Source organism: Triticum dicoccoides, chromosome 3A (genome assembly GCF_002162155.2).
Source record: "Triticum dicoccoides isolate Atlit2015 ecotype Zavitan chromosome 3A, WEW_v2.0, whole genome shotgun sequence".
In the NCBI taxonomy this organism is placed as follows: Eukaryota; Viridiplantae; Streptophyta; class Magnoliopsida; order Poales; family Poaceae; genus Triticum; species Triticum dicoccoides.
Window position 1 is genome coordinate 115,567,752 of NC_041384.1, and position 12,580 is coordinate 115,580,331.

The 12,580-nt window shown below is 46.8% G+C and overlaps 1 protein-coding gene across 1 annotated transcript; it reads right to left on the reverse strand.

Annotated features, from left to right (window-relative positions):
- Positions 1 to 1,691: 1,691 nt before the first annotated feature.
- LOC119267475 lies at positions 1,692 to 12,574 on the reverse strand. Its single transcript, XM_037548858.1, has 3 exons — positions 12,458 to 12,574; positions 11,917 to 12,364; positions 1,692 to 4,126 (listed from the first exon to the last, which is right to left on the reverse strand). Exons 1-3 carry the CDS (start codon positions 12,490 to 12,492, stop codon positions 1,985 to 1,987), a joined length of 2,625 nt encoding a protein of 874 aa, XP_037404755.1. The 5' UTR covers positions 12,493 to 12,574; the 3' UTR covers positions 1,692 to 1,984.
- Positions 12,575 to 12,580: the final 6 nt, after the last annotated feature.

The window sequence follows — 12,580 nt, forward strand, 5'->3', positions numbered from 1 at the left end:
GTGACGGTCATCTTGCCTGAAATCCGGCTAGGAAGAAGAACGAGTCCATGAAGTAGACGGACCAACGTAGTCGAACGGATCCACACCATCGCAACGTAACCGAAACTATCGAGAAGGAGCACAACCGGAAAGAAGCGAACAACATGGTAAACACACAAGCATAAACATGACATGGAAAAGAACACATGCTACATGCACGATGAACATGAATGCATATGAAGAATGCAACAAACGGAGCTAAGGTTACTGGTACGAGGGATAGGATGCCAGGAAGGACAAAGGTGTTGACATGATAGATATGGGAAAACTCTTGGCAAACCAAGTATGCCACTGGATAGATGGGAAGATTCTAGTTCAAAACGATATAAAGATCACCGGAATCGGATGCACAGATTGCAAATGATGAACAAAACAAAATGCAATGCAAAGCTGTCCAAAACATCAACATGCCCACTTGGATGCATCACTTAAATATCCAACAGAACTTAAACATGGAAACAAATGGCATGGCACTGAAATACATAACATCCACTACAAAACATGATCACTGAACTATTTCTAAAACTTAATGGATCATCACCAAAACAACATGACGAAGTGACAACTGATAACAGTTTAACAGACTTGGTGAAAACACAGAACATGGCAGGAAACAGATTCAGGATGCAATGTTTAGGTCTAGCAAACTACATGCTACAGGAACATATTAAGGCAATCAAGAGCATGGCATGCTAGTACACTATGCACTTAACAAAACTCCCTCACTGAACTTTGTCCAGAAACTCATAGATAAGATGATACAACCAATGCAAAATGGCAAGTTATGCTGACAGTTTCAGACTTAGCAAAATAAACATGGCATGGCAGAAACAGATTTATGATAGCATGTTTGCAAGCTTGTTGCACTCATTACAAGGCACTTCATGGCATGCAATAAATTCTAGCAGTAAGATGGCATAATGAAGAACATGTTCATATGCAAAACTTCCTCATGGCATAAATGGTATTAAATGCACAAAAATGACAAAATGCTACATGCTGCAAATATAACATGTTCACAAACTTACTCAAATGATGAAATGGATGCCACAAATGGCTTGGTGGGATTTTTCTAGTGCAAAATGATATATAATATGCATATGAGATGATTTTGGCAACAACATAGGATGGCACAATGCAAACACATGGCATAACAAGTGAAATAAGCATGGTGAAAGAAGCAAAGATATGACAAGGCACTCAACATGATCATGGCATAAACATATAGGAATGAAATATGCAAAACAATTATGATAATACAACAAACATAATAAAAACACGACAACAACTAAAATAAATGGAAGGCATCCGGAGCATCGGTCTCGGGATGTTACATAGGGCGAAAGCCTGTTTCGAGATGGTGGCGCATGTGTTCTACAAAGTGCAAAATGGGTCGGTAACACTCACTTCGCAGCATAAGGCAAACAGTTGCAGAAATAACACTGTCTTCTCAGAAAGAATTATTATTTACTCACACTGTTCCAAAAGTTAGTGTCGTGTTTTCTAGTTCAAATTTGAACTAAAACCACACTTATTTTTGGAACGGAGGGAGTACAAACAACTTAGATTCGACAGGTTTTTCAAGTCAAAGAAAAAAGTATCATGAGCTTGGGCCCTGTTATGTTGAGAATGAACCTTGCAAATATAAAATGTAGGTAACATTTTCTGCCAATAACATCTATTTAGCTTCCAGACCAGGAGTAACAATACAGAAATATAACAGAGTACATGTCTTAGGCTACACCAGCCATGGATCCAGGTTCAGCTGACGAAGTAACTACTTACGAAGCAAACAAAGCATTTGATGTATCACAACAGTTACAACAGAAAAATGTAACAAACACTTTTCAAAAGGTTCCAACTAAATGAATGAAATTGAATGAAAACAGGGCGATGTTTTATAGATCCATGCAACTGCAACCAAGCAAAAGTTCTACAAGGGGTATCATGCTCCTTTGTTCTGAGGACCTGCAGCATTTGTGCTCCTACTTGCGAACGAAACACAGGAGTACACAGGTGCAGAATCGCCGTCACCTGTGCTATTGTTTGGCACCAGTACATGCTTCGCCCCAGGAGTAAGCTTCACTGGGCCTGATCTCTTCTGCACATAGCGGCCACTAGGTGAAGTATTGGAATTGCCAAGAATAACACTCCCCACTCTGTTATCTGTATTTCTGGCCAAAAGGGTCGCATCTCTTATGCTGTTGGAAGGTACTTGAACTACCGGATCTGGATGGTTGAATGTTAAACCCACAGAATTAAGATGACAAACTGACGAGCTTGCTGGATGCACAACATGTTGCTGACGCAAATTGGCTTGGAAACCTGAAGATGGTGTACCATGCTGTCTGCTTGTAGGCAAAGGTGGTGCTGTGGGTGGTTCTGTCCTAGTGATAGAATCAGAGTAATAACAGCTCGACGGGGAATTCTGTTGGAATGCTGCACTGCCATGATTGGAAGGAGGTGGGCACCCCAATAGAAAAGGCCGATTGGTCTTCGAGTTCGAAAAATCAATAAACCTGTTTTCATATGGCAACTGATCTCCAGAAAGTACATTAGCTGCCGGCAAATGGTGGCTGTAACCATGTGTAGTCCGTACCTGACTTCCACTTGCATTATATGTTGGAGCATGAATTATACTGGTAGAATTTACTGTATCATTTGGGAAATTCTGGGCTTGTAAAGAGAGAAAAGGCCGTCCTTGTTGTGGCAAGAACACATTTGCGTTCAGATAGTCATTGGTGAAAGTACCTGTATGCTTCTGCGCAGTCTCAGAAAATGATTCAGCTCTGGTAGTGCAAACTGAAAGATCTTTACCCATCAAACGAACTGTCTGTCCTGTGGAAGGTCCATTCTCACGCGGCACGTTCAACTTAGAACGAAAATTTAACTCCTTACTTTGCGACACATTAGATTCATGAGATGGCCAGGAAGAGAATTTGCCGCTGGTAGAAAACCAACTCTGGTGCTGCCGAAATGAACCCTGAAATGTATGATCTGGCAATGCGCAAGGAGACGTACTCATAGTCATAGTATCTTTTACTGAAACATTACTGCAACCACGACGAGCCTCAGCATGTTCAGTTAAGCTCAATGGAGGAACAGCAGCATCTGTATCAGAAACTTTTATCACCTCACCATGCAAAAATGTGCCTGCCGAACTTGAATTCGTTAATCTTTCCAAGTCAGCAGTAGATTGTTCGGTATCCAGTCTGTGTGAATCAACAGAAAAATTCATCCGGTTTTCTCTCCCATCAAGCAATTGGACATCAGAACTTAAGGTTTCCTCATGTGTATGCTCCAGGTTTGGTACCTCTGAATATGAATCATACCTTTGGTCCAATTCAGGAGATTCCGGTAGCACCATATTCAGATCAATCAGAGAAGCGGACATCTCCCTGTTACCAGGCTCAGGAGAATCCTCATGATCTGAATTCTTATTTGCTTCTTTCGTCTTAGTGAAAGCTTCCATGGGAATATGAGAAGTACCACTTTCTGCAGTTATGCATTTGTCAGGAGAATCCTCATGCTCTGGATTCTTATTTGCTTCTTTTGCCTTAGTGAAAGCTTCCATGGGCATATGAGAACTACCACTTTCTGAAGTTATGCATTTGTCTCCTTCGGTAGACGTGAATGATGATGATGACGACGAGGATGACGATGAAGAAGCCATAGCATCTGAAAAGATCTTACAGAGACTTTGTCGTTCTGGTAGCTCAAGTATAGCATCTGCTTCTGAGAATTTGACACGTTTCACTGATTTGCGGCACAGTTCTATTACTTCCTTGCCCTCTGAATTGCCACGTTTCTCCTTGACCATTTTCACTGATGTGTGCTTTGTGCACTTTAGAATGCCATGCTTAGGGATAAAACTTTCCAGATCTCGCTGTTTCCCCACTTTGTCGGCTTTATTGTTGTCGATATGCTTTTGTGTGTCAGCCTTCTTCTTATTTATATTATTAATCTTCCACTGCTTCCTTCTCTCAGACATCTTTTCTCTCTCTTCTCTGTGATGTTGTGGAGCCTCAGGTTTCTGTGATGAGTGGGTATCCAGTCCATCAAACAGGTTTGGATTGTGAAGTACTTCCTACAGAATTGAGGAGCATTATTTGAAACCATAAGATACATATAACTGTAAGTACAAAAAATAAATGAAAAACTGAAGAGCACAAATCAGATCTACCAGATGTATACCAAGTTCAAACAAATCATCAGGAAAGCAGAATACCCTAGACGGGAAAGTTGCTGCATATATATACTATGTTGTGTTCATAGAAATTTCGGCACAAGTGGGTTATACACAAATGACATTGGTGTTGCAGGCATGCATATAGGTGATGAACCATGCGTTTACACTTTACACCCACTGCAAAATTCACAATCTTAAATGTTCTTCTGTAGATACATTTGTTAATGTCAGTCTCGTATATCATCACCAATGTTTAGGAGAAAAATAGTTTTAAGATCACACCCGGGTTACAGTCCTATGTACATATATATTGGTGATGATGGATGTCTAAAGTGGCTCTAACACTTTCTATAGGAATGAATGCTTGATGCAAACATGGTTATGCTCTTTTGGAGAAGTGTCAAGCTAACAAGACCTTCACCACATACTGACATCTAAGGCACACCTCGCAGGTGCCACAATGGAAATGATGAGGCATTGGTGTGTATGACCTGTCCTTGACAAAATCTAGTATAAAGAATTGCTTAAATGTAGATACAATGCACAAAATCAGTAACATGAAGCGGCACGCAAAATAAGTGGGCGTTCAGACTTGATCCAGGACAACATGCAACAATTGATGCCACCTAGTGTTAAACATGGCGCCTCGAGTGCCCAAGATGCCAGATGTCATGTGGGTATCGGCGTATGCGGAGAGCTACAATACCACCAGCCCGTAGGAGTCCAGGCAGATCGAGATACGCATTATCTCTACTTATTCCTAATTAGCATTAATTTCGAATGAGAGTTTGGAACTTTGGATGTGGAATGATTCGCCCCGAAGAAAGTTTTCCTGCTATATACAAATTTAGTTAGACTCCGGATGAAGCCATCTATGGACGTAAACCAAAATGTGTCACATCTACAGACGTTTCGTTGCATGATGCATGTGAAGACGGTGGTGCCGCACCTCTCAAAACACACTGATCGCAGCACCAAGATGGTGTTCATTGGATGCGAGAGGACTTCCGGCAACAATGCATACCGCTTCTACGACCCACGACTACTACCTCAGATCCAATGCTCAAGTACGTGACAACAGAACACACACGGCAAGGTAAAAGTAATAACCAGGTGGAATGCAAAAATCTCGGTAGAATAATCCACTATTACGCACAAATATTTACAGCTATGCTAGTTTATACAGCTTAAATCACATTATACTAGTTAAAAAGTGCAGTATACTCACAAACATATGTGTAATAACCACTTATACCAAAGGATATAAAAGAAAGAAAGATAATATTTGGATCAGACAGGAACTGAATGTTGGTTATGTCACATTCATATCCATATTTTAAGAAAAATACATATACAATTATGCTGCAATCCAAATTTGAATTTAGTTAAAGAGTTCTCCTTTACAGTGACTTCATGTTTGCATCCAATTTATTTTATTCTCTTCTCCAGCTTGTTACCCAAATTTATAGAACAGTTTCTATATGGCTAGGCCAGTCCTTACATTAGATCATTCTATAGCTCTAACTTAAGAATGAAAAATCAACTTAAACTAAAAATAATGCAATATATATTTTGAAGTCCTTCAGAGTTTAGACGCATACAGAATGAGTATTCGTGTAATGAACCTATTCCTTGAACTTTTTTTATCTATCGATGCATCGATTGTGACTAAAAGTTTTCATGTTTTTTCGAGAAAAATATAGTTGTGCACTCATTAAGCTCTGTAGTTGATTTTTTTGACAATAAGGATGACATGGTTGCCACAATATGGTGTCTACTCGTCCTCAGTGCACCAACTATAAACAATCTTTTGACAATTACCTTATATACTTAATAACATTTAATTGACAGATCAACTAATAAACTTCCTTTTTAATGTTATAAATGAATATACATGACCAATTCAGCCTTACAGAGTATCTTCATAGGGTAAAACAGACTTCGACGCAATACACTTTTTTCACTTAACATCTATTAATAAAGATGCACGCAATGAAGAATATGTATAACAAAATATCTAAATCATTAAGCTGAGAACAAAACTAAAATTAACAATCTTATAACAATGATCTCAATATTAAAGATTTTGTGTATTATACAAGGTAAGTAGGAAATAAAAAATGCTATTTGCACATGAAGAGAAATATCTATGTTCACACACACGCTTCAAACTTAGGTCCACCAAAGTACCCTAAAGATATTATGTGGACCAGCCCATCAAACATGGAGTATTACCCTTAGTTAGAGTCCTAGTTGGTTAAGCATCTTTGTTACAAAAGAGTTCAGTCAATTTAGAGATCGTACTAGAGTTTGAATAGATTTATCGCTTGTTGGTCGAGTCTTGTCTACTATATTAAAGGACCGACCCCTCTCAATAAAGCAGAGAAGAATATTGTCGTTTACTTTTATCTACTTTTCAGTGATTAGGGTTAGCTGAGTAGTAGATTCTTCCAATTTGGTATAAGAAAATAGAGATCAAGGCTGTGGAGCATGTGAAGATCATCACGAAGCAATTGGAGGTCTTCACACGCCAATGATCAGAGGACCAAGCGTTTCTTGTCAGGCTGGTGCATCACTTGAGCAACGGCTGACGGCCCCACCGCCAGATTCCACGGCTGCAGAAGCCGCCCATGAGGCCATGACGCCACCTCCAGTTCTCAAGCCCTTCTCCCCAGCGACGACACGCCCCTGGTGCTTCCCCTCGCCAAAAGCACCTCGATATCCCCTTATCCAACGGGGGAATCACAGCGCCGCCATTAGCAGTCCTCCACACACCAGGCAGATTCCCCACCACCATCACCCCCTTATTTTCCTGCCTTCACCGTTTACTTCCCCTCAGCGCAACCATGTGTAGACTACTGCCAACCACACCATCAGCCCCCAACACCCTTTTAACACCTCTAGTCATCTCCTTACTCGCCACAACCACCCCCCTAACATTGACCTAGGCCACTTGGCACCCTGACCCTACATCCCAAATCCCGCACCAGTTTCTCCGCCCACCTATCAGCAACGGCACCATACCATCAGCAGCAACAACCACAGATTTTTGCCGCCGCCCGTAAGGGCATCTCCAGCCGTTGGCCCCCCAGGAGGGGCAAAAAATCGCCCCCTGGGGACGCACCGGCGCTAAACTGCACACTGGGGGCGTGATGCCCCCCAGTCGCGCCCCCCCACGGGTTTTTAAAATGTTCAAATTCGGCGCAAACACAACGCAAACACGTTCGAGTTCGTTCAAATTTAAACATATTTTACAAAAAAAAGGAAAAATTACCGCGGGCTACCCTCGCCGTCTCCCTCGCCGCCCGCCTCGCCGCCCGTCCACGCGGTTCTACATGCCGAGAAGGCTGTAGAACCGCGTGTAGTCACCGCCGTCATCGTCGTCGTCGTCGTCGCCCCCGCCGACGCCTCCGCCGTCCCTGCTGCATCCCTCCCCCGGTTGGCGCGGCGGGTTGGACGGTCCGGGGGCGTCGTCGTCGTCGTCGTCGCTGTCGAGGACCATGACGCCGTGCTCGTCCTCGCGCCCACGCTTGCGGGCGGCGATCTCCTCCAGGGCCCGGCGCTGCCGGACCATCTCGTCGCGGAGGTAGTCGTCCCGCGCCCACCGCAGGGCGTCCTCGTCGGAGAAGCCACGCCGGGCTATCTCCTCGTACTCCGCGGGGAGGCCGGGCTCCGGCTTGGGCTCGACGAGGACGAAGCGGCCGGTAGGGGAGGCGTTGTCGCCGATGCGGACGCCGGAGCTGTGGGTGCGCGCACTGACAGGCGTGCCCTGGGGCTCCGGCTTGACGGGGCGGAGGTGGAGGCAGGGGGAGCCGCCGGATGAGGAGGAGGACCCCCCGGTCTCCATGCGCCTCGGGGTCCAGGAGCTTCCTCGGCGGCATGAGAAGGACGGGGGAGCGGGGTACTCGAGGCGCGGCGTGTTGCCGCCCTCGATGTACTCGAGGACGGCCTCCAACGTGCGCCCGGACACGCCCCACCAACGACGCCGGCCGGCGGCGTTGAGCCTGCCGGAGGGCACGACGCCGTTGGTGGCCTCGAGCTGCTCGGCGTGACGGCGGCGGAAATAAGGCTCCTAGAGCGGGCTGTCGGGGACGTACCGTGGCCCCTCCCTCGCCACACGCGGCAGGGACGAGCGGATGCGTGCGATCTCCGCACGCCGCGCCGCGCCGGTGGGTACCGGCGGCACCGGCACGCCGCCGGCGCTGATCCTCCATGCCCCAGGCACCCGCATGTCCGGCAGGACCAGGTACTCGGCCTGGAAAAGGAGGCGAGCCTCGTCCTCGTGAAGATGGCGGCGGCCGAAGCCGTTCGCCGCCGCGCCGTCGCCTGGGAAGCGCTCGGCCATGGGTGTGATGAACTGGAGACGGCGAGAGAGAGGAGAGGGAGGAACGACGACGGCGAGAGAGTGCGAGTCGCCGAGTGCGCTGGGCGCGTCTTATATAGGCCGAGGCGTTGCCCGTGCGCGAGCCGCCGTGTGTACGCGTGGCGGGCTAGGGAGAGCGAGGGACGCGCGTCATCCGGTCTTCACTGCGCCGCCCGTGAGGCATCAATGGCGCAGGCTGACCGGCGCGGCAGCGCGATAGCTTTGGCATTGATTCGCCGCGGGAAACGAGGCAGGACGACGAAGGGGCGAGAAGAGAGCCGTGTTCCTGACGCGGCGGGTCCGCGGCTGTTTCGCGCCAAAACAGTTCGCCCCGGCGCCCCCGGGCGCCCCGCAGCGCGCCGGGTTCGGCCTGGATCCGGCGGCGCTGTTTTCGGCCCAGGCCGGCAAAAATCGGGCTCCTGGGGGCACGACTGGGCCGATTTTTCGGCGCCGGCGCAAAAAAAAACGCCTGGGGAGGCCTTCCTGGGGCGCGGCTGGAGATGCCCTAATGCCTTCATGCCTCCACATGCCAACCGATTTCACACGCCATCCTTTCTGGGGGCGCGGCTGGAGATGCCCTAATGCCTTCATGCCTCCACATACCAACCGATTTCACACGCCATTATCGGCGCTCCCTCCGTCCACAACCCATGGATACACCCCACCCAATACCTTCCTTCGGCCCTTACCTAACAATCACCTCAGATGAACTTCCACAACCACAACTTCCCAATGAACCATGGTTCAATCGATCCTCTTGGCCGGCTCAATAGGTGTGAGCAGTTTTTTCGTTGATAGCGTATGGATGAGGCTGACAAGGTCTGCTCTGGACCGCAGATGACCACCACACAAATGACGCTCAATTCTGGTACTTACTACTCAAGTGTGATTTCAGCAATGTCAACATGGGAGCAGTTCAAGGAAGCTTGCCACGAGCCACGTTCAGTTTGGGACGTCACTCCATGCCAATCCCTTGGATGAGTTGGCACGTCTGTCGTTCACTAATTCCTCGGTCGCCGACTATACTATCAGGTTTCTAGCGCTCAAGTGCAGCAACAGTGAGCCATTGACATCGTCCAAACAACGGTTTATGTACACATGATGGTTGCCTGATGGTCTTCGCATTGAGGTCGAGCTTCAACGGCCAGCTGACCTCCACACCGCCCTCTCCTTCCCCAAGGCGTATGAGTAGATGCATTTTCCTCCAACAACATCACCACACCAGCCTTCTAGTCCTACAGGGCCCTTGTGCACCGTTGATCTTCCTGCGGTCAATGCAGCTACAATACTTTCCCCTGTAGTGCCACTAGCACATATTCTAATCATAGACCACTCCAAAGCCAATCCCACCACAACAGGTTTAGCGCCTCGTTCTAGCTGTCAGGGCCTTTCCATCAACTTCGACAAGAGTTATGCTAGGGGTCTCACCAATGCTCGCGGCTCTTCTTCATCAAGGCTGATGACTACGACCAAGATAGCTCACATCTGGTAACACCCAACGTCCCCTGGGAGGAAATTGACAACCTACGGCTTGCAGACAAGTTGTTTTCCATGGAAGGGAGAGATGTTATGTGGACCAGCCCATCAAACATGGTCTTATCCTTTAATTAAAGTCCTAGTTGATTAAGCATCTTTGCTAGAGAAGAGACTTTAGAGATTGTATTGTAACACGAATAGATTTACTGGCTTGTTCGTCAAGTCTTGTCTACTTTATAAAGGGGCCGAGCCCTCTCAAATCTCAATAAGGCAGATAAGAATATTGTTGTTTACTTTTATCTACTTTTTTTATCCACTTTTCAGTAATTAGGGTTAGGTCAGTAGTAGTAGATTCTTCCAAAAGAGTATCCTACTAAATTTCTACTTTCTATTAGTCCAGTTTACTAGTTAATTAATGGAATAGTCCCTAATACAGTACAAACAACAGATTATGGAACATGTCAAACATACGGTGATAGACTGACTGCGACATGCATATTGGGAACCACCACCCTCTTCGAAACGCTGCTTGCATGCATGCTTTACGGTTGTATTACGAATAGCTATGATGAGCATACATACATCACGAATAATTGAACAATAAGATAGGTCGATAGAGGTGAATAAAAGTACTCCCTCCGTTTTTATTTACTCTGCATATTAGATTTATAGAAAAAAATATGAACATTTACAATAGCGAATCTATATGATGTGGAAGTGCATTCAATAATGAATCTAATGGTATTGATTTATTGTTGTATATGTTAATATTCTTGTCTATAAACTTTGTCAAAGTTTACAAAGTTTGACTTTGACCAAAATTAATATGCGGAATAAATAAAAACAGAGGGATTATCTATGTAGTTAATGATGAAACCCCCTTATATCCAAGAGAAATGCAGAAGATATCAATGAAATAAATGCCGGCTCCACGTCCTCGTCCGATTATAAAGTCTCTGTGTATGGGTCTCCGGGCCCGACTGAAATCTGCATGAGGGACACTAAGTAGGCACCTCTCACAACTCACCGTGCATGGTGTCAGAAAAGGCAAAACGACACACCATGCATGTGCTGTAAGATAAGGTACGTATGCTGCAGTATACTACCACTAGTGGTTTGATTACTGGTGGTCATCATATAATCTACCGGATTCTTATTGATTATATTGGTCCTAATTCACTGCATGAGCAGCCATCAACCTCACCAAGTTCCCCCAAGATCTGCCCAAATTCTCACACGAATGTCCCATTCCCTTTTTTCCCTGACTTGCACTGATCGATCAAAGTCCACAAATTAAGCATGAAATAACAATATTTCCGCATGCAGATGGTAAAGAAGTAGCAAATGTACCAAGAAAGAAAACACAGTGATCGTTCTATTGTTACTACCCAATCCCCATGAAGGTTTGGCCAGAAAATCGCCGTGCACCTGCCAGCAATTACCACACAATCTTCTAGACGAACTAGCTAGGAGTAGGCCTGGCTCAAATTAGGTGCCGGGATCGGCACATCTATCCACAATCCATACATAAAATATCCTGCGAGGCGATGCGTCGGTCCATATAGAACCACAACTAAATTGCCCCCACAATATGTATCCACAAATAGCAATCACATTAGTTGCTAATACTACTGATAACATGGCAATAAGACAACCAAATCCTAATTATATCGTGCTAGCAAGCATCTAACCATCCTCCTACTGTGTCTAGCAAGTCAATCAAGACCTGAACCAACCATTCCATCAACTCTTAGGAGTAGTAAAAAGTAAAAATACGTGGAAATAATAGCAGACGTGATATCATTTCATTGGCACACACGGAAGACTTGGGTTGGGCTGGACCACGCACCTTTGTGGCAGCGAAATTCCCCTCGGGCTCTCGGCCTCCGCTGCTCTCCGGCGCGGCAGCCACTGCCGCCGTCTCCTCCTTCTGCCCCTCCTCCTCCTCCTGCAGCTTTCTCTTTCGTTTCTTCTCCTCCTTGGCCCGCCTCGCGATCGCGCACAGCGCCTCGTCGCCGTCCACCTCCGCTTGCTCTTTGCATCCCGTATCACCGGCGGGGGGCACAGCCAAGGGGGGCGCCGCGGCGAAGAGGTCAGAGATGGACCTCTTCTTCGGCGGTTTCGCCTTCCCTGGCGCTCTCCTCGGGGACGCCGCCGCAGCTGCAGCAGCCACGGTGGAGGCGAGCTCGTCCGCCCACCACCGGCACCTCGGCGCCCTGAGAGGCGGGAGATCCTCGACGCCCAAGAGGCGCCGCCCCTCCGCCGATGTCTTGCACCTCATGCTCGCCGCGTACTCCCTTCGGACAGATCACAGCCGGAGATCAGGAAAAAATAAACGCAAACACGACCGACATAATACCGACGAGACGGCGCAGCGCCTCCACACGAACCTGATGGAGAACGCGGCGGCGGCGGCGGCGGCCATGGGCGCGACGTCGACGCGCTCCCTCGGCGCAAATCTGGGTTCGATTTCGGGGCGGGTTTGGTGATCTGGGGGGAGGAGTAGACTCTGG

What these genes read in the sequence shown, in the direction of transcription:
- LOC119267475 (XM_037548858.1), bottom strand. Translation starts at nt 12,492, where the DNA reads ATGGCCGCCGCCGCCGCCGCCGCGTTCTCCATCAG. An exon ending in GCCGCCGCGTTCTCCATCAG is followed by an intron (nt 12,365 to 12,457) that starts GTTCGTGTGGAG and finishes ATCTGTCCGAAG; the next exon opens with GGAGTACGCGGCGAGCATGA. An exon ending in GGAATTTCGCTGCCACAAAG is followed by an intron (nt 4,127 to 11,916) that starts GTGCGTGGTCCA and finishes TCAATTCTGTAG; the next exon opens with GAAGTACTTCACAATCCAAA.